Raw genomic sequence first — 23721 nt, forward strand, 5'->3', positions numbered from 1 at the left:
TTTGGAAAGTTGAAATTTTGCAAAAACAAGTAAAAATTTAAGAGGAAAAGTTTAATTTTGTCTAAACTAAAGTTGTACAATTTTACGTGATTAAAATCATTTGAGAAAAAAGTCTAAATCTTATTTAAGAAATCTGCACATTAATTTTCTTTATAGTCAAAATATTCTTTAACAATTTAAAAGCACGAAAATTTTTATTTTAAAAATTTTAGAGCATAATTTTAAAATTTTAGTCTTGTAAATTGTTACTGTACAGTATCTGTATAACTTTATTCTCAGTTCATACATTTTTGAATTTATTCACATGCGATTTTGACTTTTTCTTTCCATAGTTTAATGACTTTATTCCCACTACACTTTCCCCCATAACTGACTTATTTGAGTAAATGTTTCAACTTTTTTCTCATTTTTTTAGAACTACTTTTTGCAAAATTGTAACTTTTTAAAACATAAATTTCCAATTTAATTCTAAAAAATTGTTTAAAATGTTTATTCTGGAAACGTTTTTTGTTTGTTTTTGTTCGTTTGTGTTATTTCTTCATTTCTTCTATTTTACGCTGGCTAGAAATGTTCCGTTGTAAAACAAGGATCTTATCGCGATCAAAGTTTTTAGGTGGATTTGGTGTACTGAACTCCGCAACAGGAGACAAAGTCAACAGCCAATCAGGATACAGAGCACATCGTTAAAAAGTGCACTGAAAAAAAATAGCAAAAGAGTTAGACGGTGTGAGACTGCAATATAGCGAGGGACCACTGTATGCTGGGGGCAAAACAGTTGAGTCTTTGGACACAAATGTAGCACTTTTTAAGCGGAATTAGCTGGGTGCTTATTAAAGCTAACAAGCTTTATCCCCCGTAAATGTGAATTTTTATCGGAAACCATGTCAGTGTGATTTTATGCTGATGAAAAGTCAAGAATTCATATGTTTTCTTTTAATTTATTATATTTAATTTATTGTTTTTTTGGACCATGAAAGACACTTTAAATCCTTAAAATTTCTTAAATTGTGACGATGAGTCTTATTTTGATTCCGTTTACTGACCCATCACCGATTTAAAAATCTATGAAAATCTTTTGGTACGACTTTGGTCGACTCTGAAGCCACAACACTCGATGGATTGTTGGAGCATTGTGGGTACTGTAGTACGGACCTTGGCGGAGTCACACGTATCGTTTTGACATTATGAGGTGTAAAAGTGAGAGTGTTGTTTTGGACTTTATGTGTTACAACCAAACAATATTGAGCATCATTGTCAATGAAGTTGGACTTTTCTGTACCATTGTATTCTTTGCAAAGGCTGATTAAAAGGTGGCATCACAGTTCACTAGTAAAACTTCCCATCAACCCTTCTGACCAATCACCTGCCTCTTGGCCCCTCTAGGCATTCTGATTAGTGTAGTCATACCAATTATTACATGCGCCTTATGATCCGATGATAATGGATATGATATAAAAATAATAAGGGAATAATGCGGCACAAAGATATTGTCCCATGTGACGACTTGAGCCAAAACTCAGGGCACTTAAGACACGGAGAGCCATTTTTAGAAGCTCAAAAGAAACAGACCTTCAAAAATGGTCTATTTCTGGTTGTAAGAACTAGGTGGCGGCGTAACCACAAGACACAAGCAAGATATGCTTAGGCCGTGACTCAGAATGGTGGATTAGGTCCAAAGTAAACCATAGAGGCTTCCCCCAAAACAGAAATCCAGACTTCTAAAGGGAGGTTCATGTCAAACCAGATGTTTTGTGGATCAGAGTCACATGTGTACATGTTCTGTCCAGGACAAAGACTCTCCCAGACTAACTCTCTGCAATTTTGTGAATGGGATCATAACAGATTCTCATTGTGTCCTTAAAAACCTGCCAAACGGCAAGTGGCGGGCCTCGTCTGTGGAGCGTGCCTTCCCCTCCATATTGGCTTACACAGAATCTGCATTATTTATCACCTCACGGGTTTCACAGAACGCTCCAGAATCAGCCTCCCCATTGAGACAAGCGACAAAAGGGAGGCACAGGAGTAGAGGTCAAAATGTTCGCCGCCGCCACGAAAAACTTTGTGAAACAGGTTGGAGACACGGGGAGGCTGATCCCTGTTCCCAGCCTGAGCGAGGCCGACCACTACCAGCCCCTCAGCCTGGTCACCAGGAAGAGGAAGAAGCACTTTTGGCAGAAGAACAAGTTCTCCTCCACATCTTTCTCACTCAAAGATATCCTCGTTGGGGAAAAGGAGATTACCGCAGGTATAACTCCTATTTATATTTTAACAAAAGTTGTTGTTTTTTTATATATTCTGTTATTTGACTTAGTGTTATGTTTGCGACTTTTACATTGACGTATTCCTTTTGTTTAGATAAAGAACATTGAAGCTACATTTCTCATGCTTCTCACAACAGCTGTTGAGTGTCTATTATTAGTTATAGGCAGGGGCAGTGCTAAGGGGGGCCAAGGGGGGTAGCTGCTCCCCTAGAAAAAAAATAACCCCTAAACAAAAAATAAACAATAACACTAAAACTTTTATGAATCCATACTTTTGGATCCTTTCATTTGTGTTAGCCTTCCTCTTTGCTGTTCTTATTTGCAACCCAACCTCTGCCCCCCAGATAAAATATTCTAGCTGTGCCCCTCACCATACAGCGGTCCTTCGCGGTTGACATTTTAAAGCCCTCGCTGTGAATTTCTTTGCGCAATGTTCCTTTAGTGTTTTACAGTACATTGTGTTCTGCGTCCTGATTGGCCGGAGAACCTGTCTATCAATCTCAGTGTCGCGTCTGCTGTGCAGAACACGTTCAGCTTTCCAAATCTATATAAGTCTACATTATTTTGAAAATATAATTAGCATATTTGTGATTAGACTTCTGCAATAAATGAGGGACAACTGCAATCTCTTTATCAGTATTTACGTTTTGTAGGCTTACTCGTGCACATTGTTTTCCTAAAAATAGGATCCTAAATTAAGTAACTAAAATGGTGACTTGTCCAGGGTGTACTCTACCTTCAGTCAACGCCAACCACATGACCCAGATTTTTTTTTGCTTTAGCTTTTTAACTTACCTAAAAGCTAGCTACTTAAATGCTAACTATGCAGGCTTGGAAAATGTCACTATAATCTTTCAATAAATAGTTTTAGAAAACATTTTATTATATTTTTGAAGTCTTGAAACTTTTTTTTCTGTTGCTGTTTCATCCAAAATTGAACTATTTAACTGTTGCTAATGTTTTTTATGCTAGCTTTAAAGTTTCCTCTTGTCTCTGTACAAGAATCGCACAATATGCTGCAGCTTATAGCATGTCATTTACAGTTTTAGAAGTGGTACAACTTTAAATTGTACGAGATATAAATATGGATGTCTGGGCAATAAAATACTTGAAAAGCATGTTAGCCAATTAGCTAACTAGCTCATATGTTTTAGGAATACTTCATCGCTTCCAATATTTTTACTGAGTTAAAAGCAATCAATGAAAGGTAAGCACGTAAAAAGTATAATGTTAGGGTTGTAAAATGTAAAAAAGTGATACCAAACCACCACCAGTGTGTGAAAATATGTGTTTGGGGGAAAAGGACAGGAAAGACTTAAAATAGTCTAATAAAAAAGTGGAAAATGTGATCATTTGTCACTTAAGTTGAATTGGTAATTTTGATAAAACGCCATCGTTTCTATTTCTTCAGGGGTTTCTTCTTATCAGCTTCTCAACTATGAGGACAAATCGGACGTGGCGCTCAACGGCCGATTGGGAAACCACCTTATGAACGACGTGGGGTTCAACATCAGCGGTTCAGACTCGGTGGCAGTCAAAGCCTCGTTCGGCATCGTGACCAAACATGAGCTGGAGGTGCCGACTTTACTGCGGGAACTGAATTCCAGGTATCCAAACACGAAATACGAGTCAAACGTTTTTTTTATGATTCGCTGTCTTTTGATTGAGTAGTTGCTGTACAATCCAGGCAACACATTTTTTCTCCGAGTTAGTTCATATTTTTTATCATTTATTAAATTTTAGCCTCATATTCTAATGTTAATACTTGATCTGGATGATGAACGAAAGGTGAGAAGAGGGTTTCCTCGTAAGGATGAATAAATGATCGTGTTTGTCTATCCTTACATTCATGCTAGACGCAAGAGTACAATGCATACAAACAGCCAATAACAGCCCTTTTCTACTTTTTTTTTGTTTGTTTGTTTTTTAGAAAAGTGGACCTGGATCACTGCCTCGTTCGTCAGTCCAGAGGAAGTGGACGTAGTGTTCTGTGTGTGGTTGTTGAGAGCATTCGTACCACACGTCAGTGTTCTCTGACTGTCCATGCTGGCATGAGAGGGACGACCATGAGGGTAAAAAAAAAACATTCTCCATCTGACCATTTTTATTAATTTCGCTCCATTTTTTTTACTTTTTGACATAGAGATGCAGCTCTAGTCTTGAGGTTCTTTTTGTACAAATCTTCAACCGTTTACACTATTAACGTAACTCCAGGGGATTCCGATGCTGAGGAGGCGCATTGTGTCGCAGTGTGTCGTACTTCCGCGTTCAAAACTATCGCATTCATGGACAACTTTTTATAACAGTTTTTGGCTCTACGTACGAAACACATGACCACTGAACACGCATTTAAAGTTAAACCAGGTCAAATTGACCAATAAGGGACTCTGATTTGGTAGCGACACACGGATGGTGTCCTTTTTCATTCACAAAAGTGCCAACCGGAATTTTATGACACCAAGTCTTGCATCTATCGGAATAGAGTTGTGACAGAAAAGCAACTTTTCGACCTTACGGACCAAGCTTCTTCCAACTTTGGAGAGGCATTAGTAGTCGACAGGCGCTAGTATCCAGTGGCGACAGTCCAGTGTAGATCCCTCCATATGCTTAACAAGTCACATCAGTATCAGGTGGAGCATGTGAACGTAGCATTAGAGCAGTGAAGGGCCTACGGAATCAATGTAAATCTGTTGATACTGACACTTTGCCACTTTTCTCTGCATCAGTGTCAGCTGATATCAGTGTATTGCGTAAACGGTCAAAGACGTAGGGTAGTTCAATGTGCAAATGATATTTAGGTGTCATCTCCTGGGATAATTCTTTCTACATCTACATATGTATGTAACTCTTCAACCGTATATGCAATTGACGTAATTCCATCGGATTCTGTCTCGAAGAAATGCAGCCCATATGCCACTTTTCCCCACATCAGAATTAGCCTATTTGTGTTGATCACGTGAACAAAGACTTTAGATATTTCAAAGTGCGTGTCTTATGTAGTTGTTGCCGGCGACATCACCAGGGCTAAACTGTTTTTATCTAATTTTTCCAATGAAAATCCAAAAAGGAAAAAAAGTTTTAAACATCTGAAGACATTGAGCGGATAGATGTATAAAAGTGTTGAGTACATCGTTTACCACCAAGTCAAGTGTCGTTTTGTCCGTCAGTTTCAGATCGACGATGGCAGAATCCCTAAAGGTCGTGACAAAGCTATCATCATTCCAGCTCACACCACCATCGCCTTCAGCATCTGTGAGCTGTTCTTTCGTCTGGATGGACGTCTTGGTGAGAACACCACCCATCCGTGATGTTTTGGAGTGCCAATCGGTTCCGTTTGCTGCAAAAGAGCAATATTCCTGTTGCCAGTATACTGATCCAGATCCAACTAGTCCTCACAATACAGTAACCGTCAAGTCATAAGTCTTCCTTTTTGTGTTTAAAGTTGATTTAAGACTTAAGACTTAAGTGAATCCTGTACTGGGGTTCACTTGAAAGCAAAATACACCCCAACATCTTTCTGCACTTTTTGTCCCACCAGCAACACAATGTTGTTATGAAGGCTGCCTAGACTGTAGAGAGCTGGAAAAGAAAAAAAATACAACTTCTGTACAGAGGAACAGGATCCAGACACAAAAATGAGTCTAGCTAGAACCCAAAACTTTGACTATTTCAGCTAAATAACTAAAAAACAAATAATATCTTAAAAAGATCCTATTTTAAAAAAAACTATATCACCTAATATTGTTGTTAATACTACAAACATCTGAAAATATGTGTCTCAAAAATATTTATCAATAGAGCATACAGTGTTCAACCTTAAAAAGTTCATTAATTTATTTATTTTACAGATAACTTGTTAGCTACAATTAGGCAAGGCAAGGCAAGGCAAGGCAAGTTTATTTGTATAGCACAATTCGTACACAAAGTAATTCAAGGTGCTTCACAAAACAGAAAAATGCATTAAAATCACAATACATCATAGAAATAATCAACATAAAATTTACTTTAAAAGAAAAGGAGAAAAAAAAAAAAAGATTTAAAAAGAAAGGAAGGAAAGAAAAGTGCAGATAGGACCTTTCAGTCATATACACGGCTAAACAGAAATGTTTTAAGTCTAGATTTGAACATGAACACAGAAGAGGCCTGTCTTACGCCTTCAGGGAGGCTGTTCCAGATTTTAGCTGCAGAATATTGAAACGCTGATTCCCCTTGTTTAGTTCTGACTCTGGGAATCAACAGGAGGCCGGTCCCTGAGGTCCTCAGAGTACGAGATGGTTCATATGGCACTAACATGTCAGAGATGTACTTTGGTGCGTGGCCATGGAGAGACTTGTACACAAGCAGAGCTGCTTTGAAGTCTATTCTTTGAGGTACAGGGAGCCAGTGCAAAGACCTGAGCACAGGACTAATGTGATCATACTTCCTGGTTTTGGTCAGGACTCGAGCAGCAGCATTCTGGATGTACTGAAGCTGTTTTACAGCTCGTTTGGACAGGCCGGTGAGCAGGCCGTTACAGTAGTCTAACCTACTGGAGACAAATGCATGAATAAGTATCTCCAGGTCTGGCTTTGACACTATGTTTTTGATTTTGGCAATGTTTTTCAGATGGTAAAATGCCGCTGATGTTACTGACTTGATATGGCTTTTAAAGTTCAGGTCAGAGTCCATGATTACCCCTAGATTTCTGACTTGATTTGAGGGTTTAAGAGACAGAGAATGAAGGTAGCTGCTGACAATTTCTCTTTGTTTCTGTGGGCCAAAAATAATAACTTCGGTCTTGTCTGAGTTTAGCTGGAGAAAGTTGTTCTGCATCCACGCGCTGATCTGTTGGAGGCAGTGGTTGAGAGAATCCACCGGCCCATATTCACCTGTTGTCAGTGACACATAGATCTGAGTATCATCTGCATAGTTGTGATAAGATATGTTATTACTGCGTATTAACTGCCCTAGTGGCAGCATGTAGAGGTTGAACAGAAGGGGTCCCAGGATCGATCCCTGGGGCACACCACAATTCAAGCCCATGTAGTCTGAGACACAACTCCCAATTTCAACAAAATATTTCCTGTCTTCTAGATAAGACTTGAGCCAACTTAGGGCAGATCCAGAGATGCCAACCCAGTCTTGGAGTCTGTGCAAAAGGATCCCATGATCAACAGTATCAAAGGCAGCGCTCAGGTCTAGCAGGATTAAGACAGAGACTTTTCCATCATCAGTGTTCAGGCGGATGTCATTGGTTACCTTGATAAGAGCAGTTTCTGTGCTATGATGGGGTCTAAAACCTGACTGGAAAACATCAAACGAATTGTTTAATAAGAGAAAGTCAGTGAGCTGTTGGTAGACAACTTTTTCAAGGACTTTTCCTAAAAATGGCAGATTAGAGATAGGTCTGTAATTATTTAGTACAGTGGGATCAAGACCGCTCTTTTTCAGGAGGGGTTTAATGACTGCAGTTTTTAAGGCCTCTGGAAATATTCCAGATTGAAGAGACATGTTAACTATTTGAGTAATTGATGGCAACACACTGTTCAAGACAGACTTTAGAAATCTAGTGGGTAACACATCAAGGCAGCATGTAGACGAGCTCAGACGGGTGATGGTCTCTTGGACAGTTTGGTCAGTGACAGGTATAAAGTGAGTCAGCTTAGAGTGAGTAGGTGGCCGTTCGATAGTTATATGTGTTGTGGAGTTGATGGCTTTTTTAATGCCCTGAACCTTGTCATTGAAAAATACAGCAAACTCATTACATTTAGGTGTACAAACCAATTCTATTGGTAGCTGGGTTGGAGGGTTAGTTAATCTGTTAACTGTTGTGAACAGGATACGAGAGTTGCTGCTGCAACTTCCAATTATTTCAGAGAAGTACCTTTCCCTTGTTCTGCATAAGATCTGGTTATAAGCGTACAACTCCGCCTTATATATTCCATAATGAACCTGGAGTTTTGACTTGCGCCACTTTCGCTCGGCTCTGCGGCACTGTTGTTTCTGTGCCCTGACTAGATCATCATTCCTCCAGGGAGCTTTCTGTCTATGTTTTCTCAATTGAACTTTCATAGGGGCAATGGCATCCAGAACATTCAAGATGCTAGAAGTAACAGAATTCAGCATTTCATCAACATTGGCACCAGAGACGTTTTCAGGGTTTATCATTTCTACAAACTGTGCCCTAGTGCTCTCATTTATTTGTCTCCTTTGGACAACTGCAGGGCCAGGCGGTGGTTTGGGAGCAACAGACAGGTCAAAGAATACACAGAAATGATCAGAGAGGGCGACATCAACCACACTGACATTGTAAATAGTAACCCCCCTTGTGATGAGCAGGTCCAGAGTGTGCCCTCTGCTGTGGGTGGGGCAACTCACATGCTGAATTAGACTAAAGGTTTCAAGGACAGCATTGAGCTCTTTTGCATTTCTGTCATTGACATTATCAACATGAACATTAAAATCACCTGTAATGACTAGACCATCAAAGTCTGTGCACACAACTGAGAGCATTTCAGTGAAATCATCAATAAAACTTTGGCTGTGCTGAGGAGGTTTGTACATAACTATGCAAAGTAAGGGAGGAGTTTGTTTTAACTCAATCTTAAAGGACACATACTCAAATGATGAAAACACACCAAATGATAGTCTGCGGGTTGCAATATTATCTCTAAACAGTGCAGAAACGCCTCCACCCTTTTTATTTTCTCGTATTTCCGATTCATGTTTGTAGTTGGGGGGAGTTGATTCGACTAGAACTATGTTTCCTGTGTTTTTGTCAAGCCATGTTTCAGTTAAAAACATAAAATCAAGATTAAAAGAAGAGATGAGATTATTGATTAAAAATGATTTGTTGCATAAAGATCTGACATTGAGTGCAGCAAGTTTGAGATTAGTTTCCTTGGGACTGGTCAAAACCTTCTTGCAAGGGATGTGAACTAGATTTCTTTGATTGGACAGTCTAACTGCCCTTTTTTGCATTCTACGTGGTGCAACTACAGGTATAGCACCAGAAGGAAGCTGTTCATCACAGGCCCTCAGTTTGACATAACCTTTCCTAGGACACTGGGGGCCCGTTTCATCCTAGCTCTGGGGGATAGCACGTCTAGAGGCGCGCAGGGGAGGTCGAGTTGAGGGTAGTTTGGGTGATGGACCGGGAGGAGTGGGAGCTGGACGGGATTTGGGTGAACGACGGAGGGGGCGTGTTGGAGGGGGTTTGGATGAAGGCCGTGTTGGAGGGACTTTGGGTGAAGGATGAGGAGGGGGCGCTGGAGGGGTAGGAGAGCTCCTGTGTGGTGTGAGGCTCACAGGTGTTAGGGGAGCCATATTAATTCCTGACTTAATGAGGCTATCAAAATGGCTAGGTAGGGCCATGGGTGAAAGTGGGGGGGACGAAAAGGAAAGTGAGTCTTCACTGGGAGTAGATGTAGCAGGGGGCGCCCACAGCTGGTCAGATGGTGGAATTTCTGGGGCCAAATCTGGTGGTTGTTGTTGTGGTTCTGCAGCTGGGTCCTTAGCTGGCGGTAGTTGTTGTGGTGCTGGTGCAGGTGAGTCCTTAGATGGAGGTGGTTGCTGTAATGCTGGTGGAGCTGAGTCCTTAGGTGGAGGTGGTTGTGGCATTTCTGTTAGATGCATAAATAGCTCAAAGTCCAATTAATTTTTTTGTCATTTAAATCTAACAATTTTAAGAGAGAGAAGATTCGTTTGAACCCAACGGGTATTAGTAAACACAGAGTTTATTGCGTTTTTTAAATATAAAAAGCAGGAACTGGGCTTTGCTAGCGACATTCCTAACTGGCTAAGCTAAACGCTAATGGAAAAATCTGTTTGGAAACCGTTTTTTTGTGAAGGAGTCCATCAGGGCGAAATATTAACCTATTGATACCCAACAAAACAGCCTTTTCTCGCATGTACCACCGATGCATAACTTTTATATTGCGAATACCGCGCACATGCCACGTTCAAATGGCGTAAAATGACAATGACAGACAAATCACTTATCATATTCTATTTTGTTTTACGTGTTCTTTGCGTGGCTTCTTCGATCTTCTCTGGTTTTCATGGGGTTTATTTGTGATACATTTATGATACATTTGTGAAATTTTCACGTAAAGACCACGACTTTTTTCACTTTTCACGTATGACCAATTTTTATCCGTGAAATATGTGCAAAATGTGCTGTGTGACACGGCCTTTGCGAGCAAAGATGTAACGTTTGAGGTATATTTTGGTGAAAATTGTTTGATACGTTTCTCAAACTGACTTGTTTTTTTTTGTCGTGTCTTTCAGATATTTGTGTAGCCCCAGAGTCTCAGGGGGGGTTTGAGCGCGAGCAGATCCGTGAGCAGCTGGGTGGCTTCATTGGCCGCTTCTCCGTGGGCCGCCTTCGTCGGTTCCTGTCTGGGATCATTTATGGCAACCCCTTCAGGGCGGGTACCAACCAGTCTAACAACCAGTTTTCTTCTTATATTTTCACAATTTGTCCTCGACTCACCCCAAACTTTCCTGTTTAGACGATCGGACCTTCGAGGAGCTCACGCACTCGGACACCTACATGGACGACATGGTGACCGACTACTATGAAAAAGCCGCCAGCATGACGGATGTGTCCACGGCCTACCTGAGGGAAAGCTCTCACACGCGGGTGAACCTCCTCAAGCACAACATCCCCAAAGGGCCCTGCGCGCTGTGCGGCATGGGCAACCAGAAGAGGGAGACGGTCTACGGCTGTCTGGAGTGCTCCTCCGGCGCCCAGAAATACGTCCGGTTGCACGTGGTGCCCTGTTTTGACCTTTGGCATAAAACCCTGAGGTGAAAAAGACTTGAAAAAGTCGGCTGAGCGAACGACTACGCATCGTCACGCCACACCACGACTCTGACAGCTGAATTTTTCACAATTAAAAAGTGCTGCCGTCTGTTTGAGGCATTGAGGCGGATAGTCTTGGGTTTACTTTTGGCAGGACGCCATTTTCCACACGTGCTGCCCTGTGAACTGTAGCTACTAGGTCATAAATGATTCAAAAGGGGGAACTTTGACGAATGACGGGCTCCTCACCGTTCCAAATGGGTCACTAAAGCAAGGAAGTCCTTTTCACTGAGTCTGAATGAAGTTTTTTAACTTTTTGAATATTTAGTGAAATCACATCTGACATGAAGAGTTGTCTATTTAACATATTGAAAAGGTAAAGTTTACAAAAAGTTTTTTTTTAAGCAAACGTCACATAACATTAAAAAACAACTTGTACTAGCCTTAACATTTATGGTTTAAATTTAAAAAGTTCTTGAAGGATTTTGTTTTTGTTATGTATATTTTGAAAAGAGACAAAACATGAAAATTAATTATAAAAAATAATTTGTTTGGTTTTAGGGATGTTTAAAATGTCAACGTTGTAACAAATAATACAAGATAAAAATTATTTTGAAAAATTAATTAAAACATTTTTTTAATCTGATTTTTGTGTGAAAAAAATGTTAACAGAAACTATAACTAATTATAAAAAAAAAGAAAAATTGTATAAATTTAAGAAATGAAACAAAAAATGTAAAGAATTTTTTTCCTGTTTTGATGAAACAACACAGCAGAAAAAAGACTACAGAAAAAATGCTGTATGTATTTTGTTGAATTAATTGTGTTATTTATTTTTGTAAATATTCCTATGTTGTAATAGATATATTTCTTTTGTAAAAAAAAATCATAATAAAATGCATTTTTTTTAAGTTTTTGCCTCCCCCCCCCCCAATAAGTTCGGTCATCCAGCCGCAAGATGGCGCTCTGCTTCCTTCCTCCACCGGATGTCAGCTGCTTTGACAACATGAAGACGCGCGTGGAGGACGGAGAAGCATGTGTGGCCTCACTCTGTTCATTCTATTAGGATGTTTATGTAAATAAATACCATCGACGTCGTTTGAATTTTACATTTAGTCCATAAAGATGAAATTCGCGTACAAGGTAAGTTAAACACAACCAACGGAAGCCCAGCACGTGTGTCGCGTTAGTTAACCAAACTCCGTTTAAAATTAAAACGTTTACGAAGTTTATAAATGTTAAGCTGTAGAAAGGATTTGATTAAATATTTAGTGAACTGCATTTAAAGTCTTTGCTGTTAAGTTGGCGTGCTTTTATTGCAGTATTTAGTTAATGTTGCGTAGGGATTTTTATCCAACTTGTCTTGAGTTGTTTTATTTTGAAAGACCCCCCTTTTTTAAATGTCTTCTGTAGTTTTCCAACCTGCTGGGCGCCGTCTATCGCCAGGGAAATCTGAATTTCTCCACCGACGGCAACGCTGTGATCAGTCCGGTGGGAAACCGAATCTCAGTTTTCAACCTGAAAAAGTAAGTCCGCGGCGTAAAGTAGACCCTTTCTGTTGGGTGTGTGGTTAGATGTTTATTAATAATTATTTGCAGCAACACATCAGAGACGTTACCTGTTTCTACAACCAAGAACATCACCTGCGTCGGCGTCTCTCCTGATGGCAGCTTGGCGATTGTGGTGGACGAAGGTAAGAGGAGGGGTTTGTTGTTCTGTGCGAAATGTTGGCCATATTTCACCAGTACGTTTTCGTGAACACAACAGACGGCGCAGCGCTGCTGGTCAGCCTCGTCACCAGAGCCGTCCTGCATCACTTCCACTTCCACAAACCCGTCAGCAGCGTCCGCTTCTCGCCCGACGGCAGGTGAGTACCAACCGATCCGTTGCAGTTGGGTTGGATGGAGACGTTCGGCGTTCACTCGTTTGTCTTGTTTGTTTATTTCCAGGAAGTTCGTCGTGACGAAGGAAAACGTGGCGCTGATGTACCACGCTCCGGGGAAGCGGCGGGAGTTCAATGCCTTTGTTCTGGACAAAAGCTACTACGGTCCGTACGATGAGACCACCTGCATCGACTGGACCGACGACTCCAAGTGAGCGCCGAGCGAGACGCACCGCGAAGGAACCAACGGAACCGAATAAACGCTAGCCTATTTATTTTGCACCTCCAGGTGTTTCGTGGTCGGAAGCAAAGACATGTCCACGTGGGTTTTTGGTGCCGAGCGCTGGGCCAACCTGATCTACTACTCCCTGGGGGGACACAAAGACGTGGTGGTGGGGTGCTTCTTCGAGAAGGATAGCTTGGATGTATGTCGTCGCCGCCGCCGCCGATTCACGTAGCAAAATACAAACTGTTTCCAAGTGTGGCGGTTGTGCGTTCACAGCTCTACACCGTCAGCCAGGACGGGACGCTGTGCGTCTGGGAGAGCGACACCGACCTCGACGGCCTGGTTCTGAAGAAAAAGGGCGCCGACGGCGGCGTCAGGAACGAGGACGACGAGGAAGAGCGGGTGGAGGGGGAGGAGGGAGAGGTCATCAGAGGGAAGGCCGATATGCCCGAGGATGACAAGAAGATAAAAAACGTTCGATTCAAGCAAGCTAGCAAGTAGGAGGCTTTTATTTTGATAGTTCATTGAGGGCTTTTCAGAATAAAATACCTTCTAGGACCTTTTTGGAACGGTCTTGTTAACCTCGGGTCTCCAAACTTCACCAAAATTTGCTGGAATGTAATCCGCTCAAAAAAAAAGAAAAGATGACATCACATTGGGCGATTACCATCCAACAAATGAACAGGGGCAATGTGTTAAAAAAAAATCAAAATTGACTAACAAAACCATAAAACAACCATGTCCAGGATGTTTTAAGGAAGTTTTTTAAAACTATTACGCGATATTCAAGGACCTATGTTAGCCATTTTGTGCCAAATTGTGAAACAATCATTTTTCCACAAATTTTCATCTCGAAATATTACACAAACGCGCCACAAAGCTGCGTCTACAACCAAAATCAAACTTAAATTGACCGTTGACCTCAACAAGATCTTGAATCTTTAAAGAAAATACGTTTAGTACTTTTTTTTTAGCATGTTGAGCTAGCAAACGAAGCGCAGCCCTGTTGATCGCACATTCTTTATCGGAATATTGTCAAAATTCAACACATGAATCCCTGCCTCAAGCTGAAAGAAACATGACATACAAAATAAACGTGTTAGGAATGTGGGCGTGGTTAAAAAAAACTCTGTTGCTAAGGAAATTTACAATTTTAATTTGCAGATTCTTCTAATAGTGACATCTATCTGTCTGTCACTCACAGACGAACAAAAATGAAAACGGTTGCTATGGAGATAAAAATAATGGAAAGCCTCCATTTTGGAAAGAAAGTTTGGGTCATGAATTAGTCACATGCAGCTCTGATTAGGGTGGGAGGGGCAAAGGGGAGAGTGGAGGGGGTGCGGCTCACGCCTTTAATCTCACTGCTGTTTTATTTTAGACACTTTTTCAACAAAGACGGAGATTTCAACAACCTGACCGCCGCTGCATTTCACAAGCAGACCCACATCTTGGTCACTGGGTTCGCCTCGGGCGTTTTCCACCTCCACGAACTCCCAGAATTCAACTTGGTCCACTCTCTCAGGTGAGTTGGCTCGTTTTTTTGACTCACCCCTTCGGTTGTTTTAACCGCCTCCTCCTCTGCAGTATTTCCCAGCAGAGGATCGCGTCGGTGGCCGTCAACGCCTCCGGCGACTGGATCGCCTTCGGGTGCTCGCGTAAGAGTCTGTGCGCTTGCATTGCATGCTGGGTAAGGGCCGCGTCTGATTAGAGGCGGGTCTTCTTTTTTTTTTCCAGGGATGGGCCAGCTTCTAGTGTGGGAGTGGCAGAGTGAGTCGTACGTCTTCAAGCAGCAAGGCCACTTCAACAACATGGCGGCGCTGGCGTACTCGCCGGACGGGCAGTACATCGTGACGGGCGGGGACGACAGCAAAGTAAGCCCCCCCTCCTCTGCCGCGGCTGCTTGGAGTAGTCGAGGGCGCCGCTCACCTGGCTGCTTCTGTCTCCACAGGTGAAGGCTTGGAACACCAGCAGCGGCCTGTGCTTCGTCACGTTCACCGAGCACACCAGCAGCGTCACCAGCGTGGCCTTCACCGCCAGCGGCTTCGTCATCGTCAGCGCCTCGCTGGACGGCACCGTCCGGGCCTTCGACCTGCACAGGTGAGGTCGCGGCGGGGTTTTCACACGGCCGCTGTGATCTCGCGCACAGAAACCAGAGCTCCTCTGTGTCGGCAGGTACCGCAACTTCAGGACCTTCACGTCTCCTCGCCCGGCGCAGTTCTCCTCCCTGGCTGTAGATGTCAGCGGCGAGCTGGTGAGCGCCGGAGCCCAGGACTCCTTCGAGATCTTTCTGTGGTCCATGCAGACTGGCCGTCTGCTGGAGGTGAGATTTGGATTTAGAACCAGAAATAAACTAAAATTTACTCCATTTCTCCCAGAATTCATTCTGGTTTTTTTGGCCAAACTCTTATTTCTTGTTTTTAAGACTTACAGGTTCTATAATGAAAATGTTACAATTCAGTGACGTCCAAACTAAATCATCAGATTGTAAGACCTTTCTCGTTTAAATAAAGTTTTTCTTAAAAAAAAAGACGGATCCCTACAAATTTATCAATAAAAAATATTTAGAAAAACAAAAAAATTGACACCAATCTTATGGAGTGATATTTCTGCCACCACGTTGCACACAAAACTTTCTAAGTTGAACACAAAACTTTCTACGTTTTTTGCTCAAAAACTGTTTTTTTTTTGCTTTCAAAAACGTTTTTTTTTTTTGCGTGCTTTGTGTCAAATCTCGCTTTTGTCCTATCTTTGATTTTGCTGACTACTTTGAGCGCGACTTAGCGTGATATGACTGCCACTGATATCGCCAAAAAGAAATTCGCAAGCGTTGTGTGTCATCCCACTTTTTTCCTATCTTTGCCGAGTTAAGTTTCGGTTTGACGTGACCAAGCTGCCATCAAACAGCTGCTGATTGGTCCAGATTCTAACCAATCAAATCGCCATATGACTCTAACATGGTTTCTGCTGCCGAGGCTGAACCAGCTCTTTTTACCCTCATTTTTGTATTTTAAGATGAAGACGTTTTCATTTTTTTTAAATATAATTTTAACAATAATTCATACTTTCTTTTTTTAGCATTAGTTCATTTTTATTCAGTCAAATTTTTAAATTTATAGCTGAGGATCTCCTGAAACTGTAAAGTTTATCTGCTGACATTACATCAACAGGTCTGTGTGATCTGTGAATCCTGCAGAGCAAATTATTAGTGAAAAGTGTGATTTTCTTTAAGGTCTGTTTGTTAAAAAAAACCAATAAAAGTTTCAAAGCACATATTATTTAATGCTGCACGCGTGTTTGGGATCAGATGAACAACAATAATAAGCATTTGAATGATGGCTCACCACAGGAAACTCAATGTATTTAACACAGAAGAGGCATTTTTTGACCTTTATTATCATTTATGTTTTAGAACTTGTGAGTACAAAGTTAAAAAATATTAGTCATAAAAAATGCTATTTTCTCTTAATATTTCAACAATTTTGACTAAAATAAAACAATAGTTCAGATACAAATCTTAAAAAGTGTTGCTTCCCTGCTGGACGGAGTCAGAGCTCGGACGTTTTTTTCTGCTGCAGACATTTTAAACACGTTCATCACTACACTGACATGAATACATACTAAACTCTGTTTGATTTTAGCTGCTTTGCTGCTCCTTCTGGGTTTTACTCTGAGAGAAACGGGCCAGAATCGTTGAAAACGGTGAAACCCTGTATGAACAGAACCGACACAAAGTCCATGTCTGCCTCGGCGTACCGTCAATATCCGTCAACAACCCTCAGAGACACTTCATATGGCGATTTGATTGGTTAGAATCTGGACCAATCAGCAGCTGTTTGATGGCAGCTTGGTCACGTCAAAACGAAACTTAACTCAGCAAAGATAGGAAAAAAGTGGGATGACACACAACGCTTGCGAATTTCTTTTTGGCGATGCCAGTCGCCAAAAAGAAATGATGGCAATGATGGCAGTCATATCAGTCATATCACGCTAAGTCGCGCTCAAAGTAGTCAGCAAAATCAAAGAGAAGACAAAAGCGAGATTTGACACAACGCACGCGAAAAAAAGTGTTTTGCAAACGCAAAACACGTTTTTGAAAGCAAAAAAAAAAATTTTGGGCAAAACACTTTGAAAGTTTTGAGTTCAACTTAGAAAGTTTTGTGTGCAACGTGGTAGCAGAAATATCACTCCATACAATCTGAGGCGCTTTTGTGACGTTTGTAGAAAACTTAACGGATTTGTTGTCGACGTGCAATTGATGGCTGCACTGAAGTGTGTTTTATTTTTGTTTTATGTACTTAAAAAAAAGACTGTATAAAAACTTTAGAACCCACAAAAAGGATATTTTAAAAATAATTCTCCAGTGTCAATGATGCGTTTATGGAGTGGGGGGAAAATGGAGGAAAGGTGCATTTTTCAGCATTTTTGTGTCACTTACACACACTACATGCTTTTGTTTGTAATAAAAAAAATATAGGAAATATGAAAATTTCTACCAGCACAGTTATTATATATGTTGTGTATTTTTGTTAAAGGGGCTGAAAAGGCCCCAAAAATGGCACTTGTTGACACTGGTGACCCCCTTTAGGTCCTCGGGGGACACGAGGGCCCAGTCAGCGGCCTGTGCTTCAGCCCGGTTCAGTCCATTCTGGCCAGCTCCTCGTGGGACCGCACAGTGCGGTTGTGGGACATGATGGACAGCTGGCAGGTCAAGGAGACGCTGGCCCTCACTTCTGATGGTAAAAAAAAAAAAATAGTTCTTGTTTGAGTCCACAAGATGGCGCCAAATACTCTACATCTTTTTGGGTTCTGTTCAGGGCTGGCGGTGACCTATCGACCCGACGGGCAGGAGTTGGCTGTTGCCACTCTGAACGGTGAGATCATGTTCTGGAACCCCAACACCGCCACGCAAACCGGCTCCATCTCTGGACGCCACGACCTAGAAGTGGGGCGCAAAGACACAGATAAGGTCACAGCCAAGCAGCTCGCCAAGGGCAAGTGAGTGGCCACACCCCCTCGTCTGCCCCAAATCACAGGGCTTTGGTCTAACAGACGGTTCCCGTGTCCCGCAGGTCCTTCACGTCGGTGTGCTACTCTGCGGACGGGGAGTCCGTCCTGGCTGGAGGACAGTCCAAGTTCGTCTGCATTTACAACGTCAGGGAGCAGATGCTCATGAAGAAGTTTGAGATCTCCTGCAACCTGTCGTTTGATGCCATGGAGGTACGAAGCAGAAAAAGAAATACCCTTCCGATAGGTTCAAGGACTTCAGGAAACGCCAGCATTCTGTTCAGTGCATGAAGTCGTCACTGGACTTGAGGGAAATCTAGCAGCGAAAGAAAACCAAGCAAGGACGTTTGGCCAAGTTTTGTCCTGTTTTTGACCAAATCAGTTGATAGAGTAGAAGTTTCTCTCTTAGAATTTTCTCTATTTTGGCTTCAGGACCAATAACCCAAATTTCCCCTTTTCTCCTGGTTGAGCTGCAAAAAAGGATTTGCTGTCCGCGTGTTACCATCTAAAATACAGTTAAGAAGTGCCACTATTGTTCATTGTCATCAGGAGACATAGCTATGTACAGCAGGGTGTCATCAGCATAGCTATAAAAGCTGACCTTATAGCTTCCGATGACAATCCCCAGAGGAAGAAAGTAAATGTTAAAAGCAAGAAGCCAAGGATGGAACCTTGAGGTACATCACATTTCATTTCATGGACCCCAGAAAAGTTTCCATGCCTATCATAAAGTTGCTCTCCATTTGATCCACCTGGGAACAGTGCATGAAATACTTTTTGATCAACTTCAAAGCTTCTTTTTTTTAATAAGATCTGTAGTTGAGTCTATGACAAACAAATACATTGACTCCCATCTCGAGTTTAGTTCTTTTTTTTGTCACCTTGTTAAAGTAAAAATTACCAACGCACTATTTCTCCCAGACATTCCATTCCATTTTTAAATTGAAATACGTTTTCCAATAACCAAGTGAAAAGTTTTGGGAGGGTAAAGTAAAGAGTAGCTAACATGCCCCAGCCTTATACTGTTGGAGTTAGCATCATAACAGTAGAAGAAAAGCTCAGATTTAAGGATTTCAATCATAAAAGATGGCCTTTATAAAGGTCTCAAGTCCTTAGCAACCATTGAACTTTTTTCACATCCTGGCCTGATAAATACTTGCACCAAATTTCGTGTCTCCACCTCAAAGTAAAATTTTCATTTTCCATAGCAACCAGTGTTTACATTCTCCAAACGCAGATTGTTACCTCTAGAATCGTAAATGCCACACTAAATGTTCTTTTTCAAGAGTGGCTCTAAGCGTGTAGAGTGAGTCGGAAGTTTTTGAATTTACAAATACTCATGTTAGCTTAAACAAGAACACTTCTAGATAAAGCTAATGCCAAAGACAAGTCTGCATGTGTAGTGCAGATCTTTCAGGGCAGTAGAAGCTACATCTTGACTTGTGGTGTTTGTCACATGCGCTAGAAAGAGTTCGTCCCTATCAGTTATATATATATGTTAGGACATAGCCTGGAGACGTAGCAAATTTTAAGTTCTTAGCTAGTCGATTTTCCTCAAATTAGCTAACTTTGAAATCGTCTGAATGGGAATTTTGGTTGCTCTGCTCCACTTGTAGGAGTTCCTAGATAGGCGGAAGATGACAGAGTTCGGCAGCTTGGCTCTGGTGGACGAAGGACCCGGGGACGGAGATGGGGTCAACATTAGCCTGCCAGGAGTCAGGAGAGGTACGAGATAAGGTCCAACATCCAGACCAACAGATGGAGAGTTTCCTCCTCTCACTGGGTTTTGCTTTCCTTTTCAAGGTGACATGAGTTCCCGTCACTTCAAGCCGGAGATCAGAGTCAGCTCACTGAGATTCTCTCCTACTGGTAAGTGTCGGGCGCTAGCTTGTTTTTGAGTCCGACTGCATTTACTGTTTCTGTGACCGTTGACTGCTGGCACATCTCAGGTCGTAGTTGGGCGGCCACCACCACCGAGGGCCTGCTGGTCTACTCCCTTGACGGATCGATGGTTTTTGACCCGTATGACCTCGACCTGGACGTGACGCCGGCCAGCATTCGCAAGCAGCTGCGCCTGCAGGAGTGGACATCGGCCATCGTCCTGGCGTTCCGGCTGAACGAAAGCGCCCTGAAGCAGGAGGCGCTGGAGACTGTACCTCACGAACAGAGTGGGTGATTCCTCCGTTGGGTTTTACGAGAACTTTGGAAGTGGCCATCGTGTAGCTTGTCTGCTGTTGTGTCCCCGCAGTCCCGTTGGTTTGCAGATCCCTGCCGGACATCTACGTGGAAAAGCTGCTGGGATTTTTGGCCACATGTTTGGAAAAGTCCAGCCATTTGCAGTTTTACATGACCTGGGCCCAAAACCTACTCATGCTGCACGGACAGAAACTGAAGAATCGGTAGGTAACTTTGGGCCTAGTCACAGAACACTTCAGTGCGGCTAGCTAGTTAGCTCTGGTTCAGAGGTGTGCTAAGGACTGTAGAGCAGTATGGTTGTGACGCAGTATAGACGAAGGTCACATTAGCAACCTTACGATTGCTAGTTGACAAGGTCATGGTCTGTAATCCTTACGCCATCATATCTGAACGTCTGTGGGACCCACAAGCGAAACAAAGATCCTTCAATGTTCTTTTAACGGCGAAGCTTTAGCATCACATTCTTTCATCTGTTGTAACTCTTCAACGTTTTTTTTACGGTTTTATTACAAAAAGAAAAGCAGCTTTTCTCTTAGTTAGCCGATTTACGTTGATTGCGGAAATGGTTGAAGAGTGAAGGCCGTGTCACACAGCTACGACGTACGTATGTTTTGCGCATATTGTATGGATGAAAAGTCGTTATAGGTGGAAAAAGTGAGTTTTGGTCTATCCGTGAAATTTTCACAGATGTATCACGAATGAACCACATTAAAACTACAAAAGAAGTATGAATAAACCACGCTAAGAGCACATCAGTGTAGAACATGAACCGTGCATGATTAATGTGCTGTTTATATGCAACTCATTAGTGATTTGTGCATCAAGTACCTAATTTTTGTTCATACATGCGCCATAAATGCGATATAAAAGCTATACATCGGTGGTACACACGTAAAAAGTCCGTTGTAGATAGCCACGAATTTTCATATGCGTCTCACAAAAATCACGCACAATAGCCTAAGTTTTACATAAAAGTTGCATGTAAACTACGTAAAATACGCCATAACTGCGTATTTCTCAACTGGCCAAAAATTCTGAACAGCTTTAAACCAAATTCACGGACAGACCTGTCAGCAAAAACCCTCAACGGACATCTGAGCACATCGACAAATGACAAAGGCAAGAAAAAATTACGAATTCGGCATATCACGAAACACTCAAATTTTATCCTTGGAAAATTCGCAAAATGTATATAGTGGCTGTGTGTCGCGGGAGGTCTAATGCGACGTTCACACCGGACTTCAAAACACGCATTCCAGGAACCGCTTCCAATAAAAAGTCTATATAAATGCACGTTTTGGGCTTCCAAATTCAAAACTGTTGCGTTCATGCGTCTGTTTTTGGGCTCTACAGGACTCAGATTTGGTAGTGACTAATGTGTAGTACCAACAGTTACCCACAGGTCAGCGCGTTCTTCACACATGGCTGGTGTGTGTACATAGCTTGAATTGCGTGTTAAGTATGTGTCGCCGGCGACAACTCCAGCGTCAACGGGTTATGGTCAAGAACACGGGTTCTACACCACTGATGCTACAGGACAACAAAGTTGCTTGATTTAAAAAAATAAAAAACGAATTGATTAAAACCTTTGATCTGAATCATTTAAACTTAACCGATGTAGAAATATAACTCGGTAGAAAAGTTCAATTATCAAGATACATTTTCTGTTTGGTTTGCAGGTCGGGCTCCATTCTGGCCACGCTGCAGTCACTGCAGAAGAGCATTCAGAGGCACTTTGACAATCTGTCCAAACTGTAAGTCTCTCTTCAGCTTCACAGCCTCATTCAAAACTATGATGGCCCCCCTTTTTTTTTTAAGTGTCGATTCTCCTTCCAGGTGCGACTTCAACATGTACAGCATCCGCTACGCTGCTGCCTTGTCCAAACAGAGAGGGATGAAGAGGCCAGCGGCACAGGAGGACGAGGAAGATGAAGGACCGTCAGAGGAGATGAGCCAAGCCTCTTTGGATGACGATGACATGAGGCTTTAGCCGCTTGAAAGTCTCTTAGAAGCAACATTTTATAATAATAGAATCTTGTTTTGTACCTCTTTTAAAAATAAATGTATATATGTGGTGTTAAAAAGTTTGGTTTTGCTTCTCCGATCATTTTTTAAACTATTTTAACATGTTCTTAATGGTTTTTTTAGTGAAAAGTCTGCTGTTTTTAGCTAGTCGTTTTCTAGGACATAGTTTCTGGGAGAGCGGCTAGCTCACTGCCTTTTAAAATCTCCATGTTAGTGCCATTATGCGGCACGTTAACCAATCAGGGACCCAGCTTTGGGTACGTGATGTTTTCAGTGACTCTATCAGTGGATGGAAAAAAATATCTGGTTTGACTGGAGCAATCAAGCCAGCTACGCTACCGGACAGAGTAGTGACCTCCGATGCCCAGGGTCCAGCAGAGCTAGTGGAGCTCTCTATGTCACAGGACATTATTTAGGCCCTTCTGCAAATCTATTTATGCAGTTTATTATTCTGTGCTACAGGCATTGGACTGTGACTACACGATCCGACCTATCCGTTGCATTGAAGTTTTCGCATTTCCTCTGTTTAGGGGATTTTAGCCACCTCATACCTTTGACAAAGCTGTGACATCGACTCAAAGTCATTAGACTTGGCTCACAAATGACTGGTAAGTCCACTGTGCTTTGTTCCGAATTGAAATTTAAGGCTGTGTACAAATTCCTTCGCTATTCACGACTTAGTGCACTACATAGTGCGTTCGCTGCCGTTTGTACTGTCCGGATGTACAATTCCCAAATCGAGTGCCCTAGAAATCTGCCAGAAGTCTGCGAAAAACCAGTGTAGATCAATATTCACTAGATTGGCAAATATAAACATTGCATTTAATTTTTTTTGCGAAAAACAGTTTAAATGTATGTTTTTAATAAACCAACATTTTCATCATTGAACATGTGCGAAGGCTATGCGCAATTGCATGCTTTGCTGTCTTTATATTTTCTGTCACTACTACAAACTTTGTCAAATGGCAGTTTTTCGTGAGCTCCCGATTCACTATTTGAATAAAGAAATACTCAAATGCTATTTTAAACTATATTTAATTTCCTTTTTGACTACTACATTATCAGAAAAATCCTACAAAAACATGTTGAGAACAACATTTTTATCAGAGTGGGTCTTTCAAGGAAAAGAAGTGATAAGTGCGTAAATAAATTTCTGTCAAATGCTCAATATTGTGTTTTTTTTCTTTCCAAAATTTATAAGTTTTTGTCATCAAAATGCCAGCCAACTTTTATTTAGCTCATTCACGTCGTGTAAATTACGTCATTTTAAAAAACATTTTTTTGAACACAAATGTAACCATAACATTGATAAATCACAGGAAAAATTACATTTCTTTTT

At 41.7% G+C, this 23721-nt stretch overlaps 2 protein-coding genes across 3 annotated transcripts; both read left to right on the forward strand.

The window, feature by feature from the left end:
* Positions 1 to 1539: 1539 nt before the first annotated feature.
* On the forward strand, positions 1540 to 11620 carry pjvk (pejvakin). 2 transcript variants are annotated; one of them, XM_023963717.2, is made up of 6 exons: positions 1540 to 2245; positions 3673 to 3868; positions 4192 to 4333; positions 5429 to 5546; positions 10530 to 10580; positions 10697 to 11620. In XM_023963717.2, exons 1-6 carry the CDS (start codon positions 2035 to 2037, stop codon positions 11053 to 11055), a joined length of 1077 nt encoding a protein of 358 aa, XP_023819485.1. In that variant the 5' UTR covers positions 1540 to 2034; the 3' UTR covers positions 11056 to 11620. The 2 variants fall into 2 exon arrangements, with proteins under 2 accessions (XP_023819485.1, XP_078799752.1); XM_078943626.1 differs by lacking the exon at positions 1540 to 2245 and having other exon boundaries at positions 3070 to 3868; positions 10530 to 10673; positions 10754 to 11620.
* Positions 11621 to 12004: 384 nt separating this feature from the next.
* Positions 12005 to 22441, forward strand: pwp2h (PWP2 small subunit processome component). The gene is made up of 21 exons (XM_004066366.5): positions 12005 to 12189; positions 12460 to 12572; positions 12645 to 12739; positions 12814 to 12913; positions 12996 to 13139; positions 13218 to 13353; positions 13431 to 13651; positions 14536 to 14679; positions 14742 to 14812; positions 14892 to 15028; positions 15106 to 15254; positions 15330 to 15477; positions 17743 to 17893; positions 17972 to 18152; positions 18227 to 18374; positions 19778 to 19886; positions 19965 to 20030; positions 20111 to 20329; positions 20410 to 20560; positions 22037 to 22111; positions 22194 to 22441. The coding sequence occupies exons 1-21, from the start codon at positions 12172 to 12174 to the stop codon at positions 22345 to 22347; spliced, it is 2730 nt and encodes a 909-aa protein (XP_004066414.1). The 5' UTR covers positions 12005 to 12171; the 3' UTR covers positions 22348 to 22441.
* The last annotated feature ends 1280 nt before the right edge of the window (positions 22442 to 23721 follow it).

This window comes from Oryzias latipes, chromosome 2, assembly GCF_053564925.1.
Source record: "Oryzias latipes strain Hd-rR chromosome 2, Olatipes_Hd-rR_3.1".
Lineage (NCBI taxonomy): Eukaryota > Metazoa > Chordata > Actinopteri > Beloniformes > Adrianichthyidae > Oryzias > Oryzias latipes.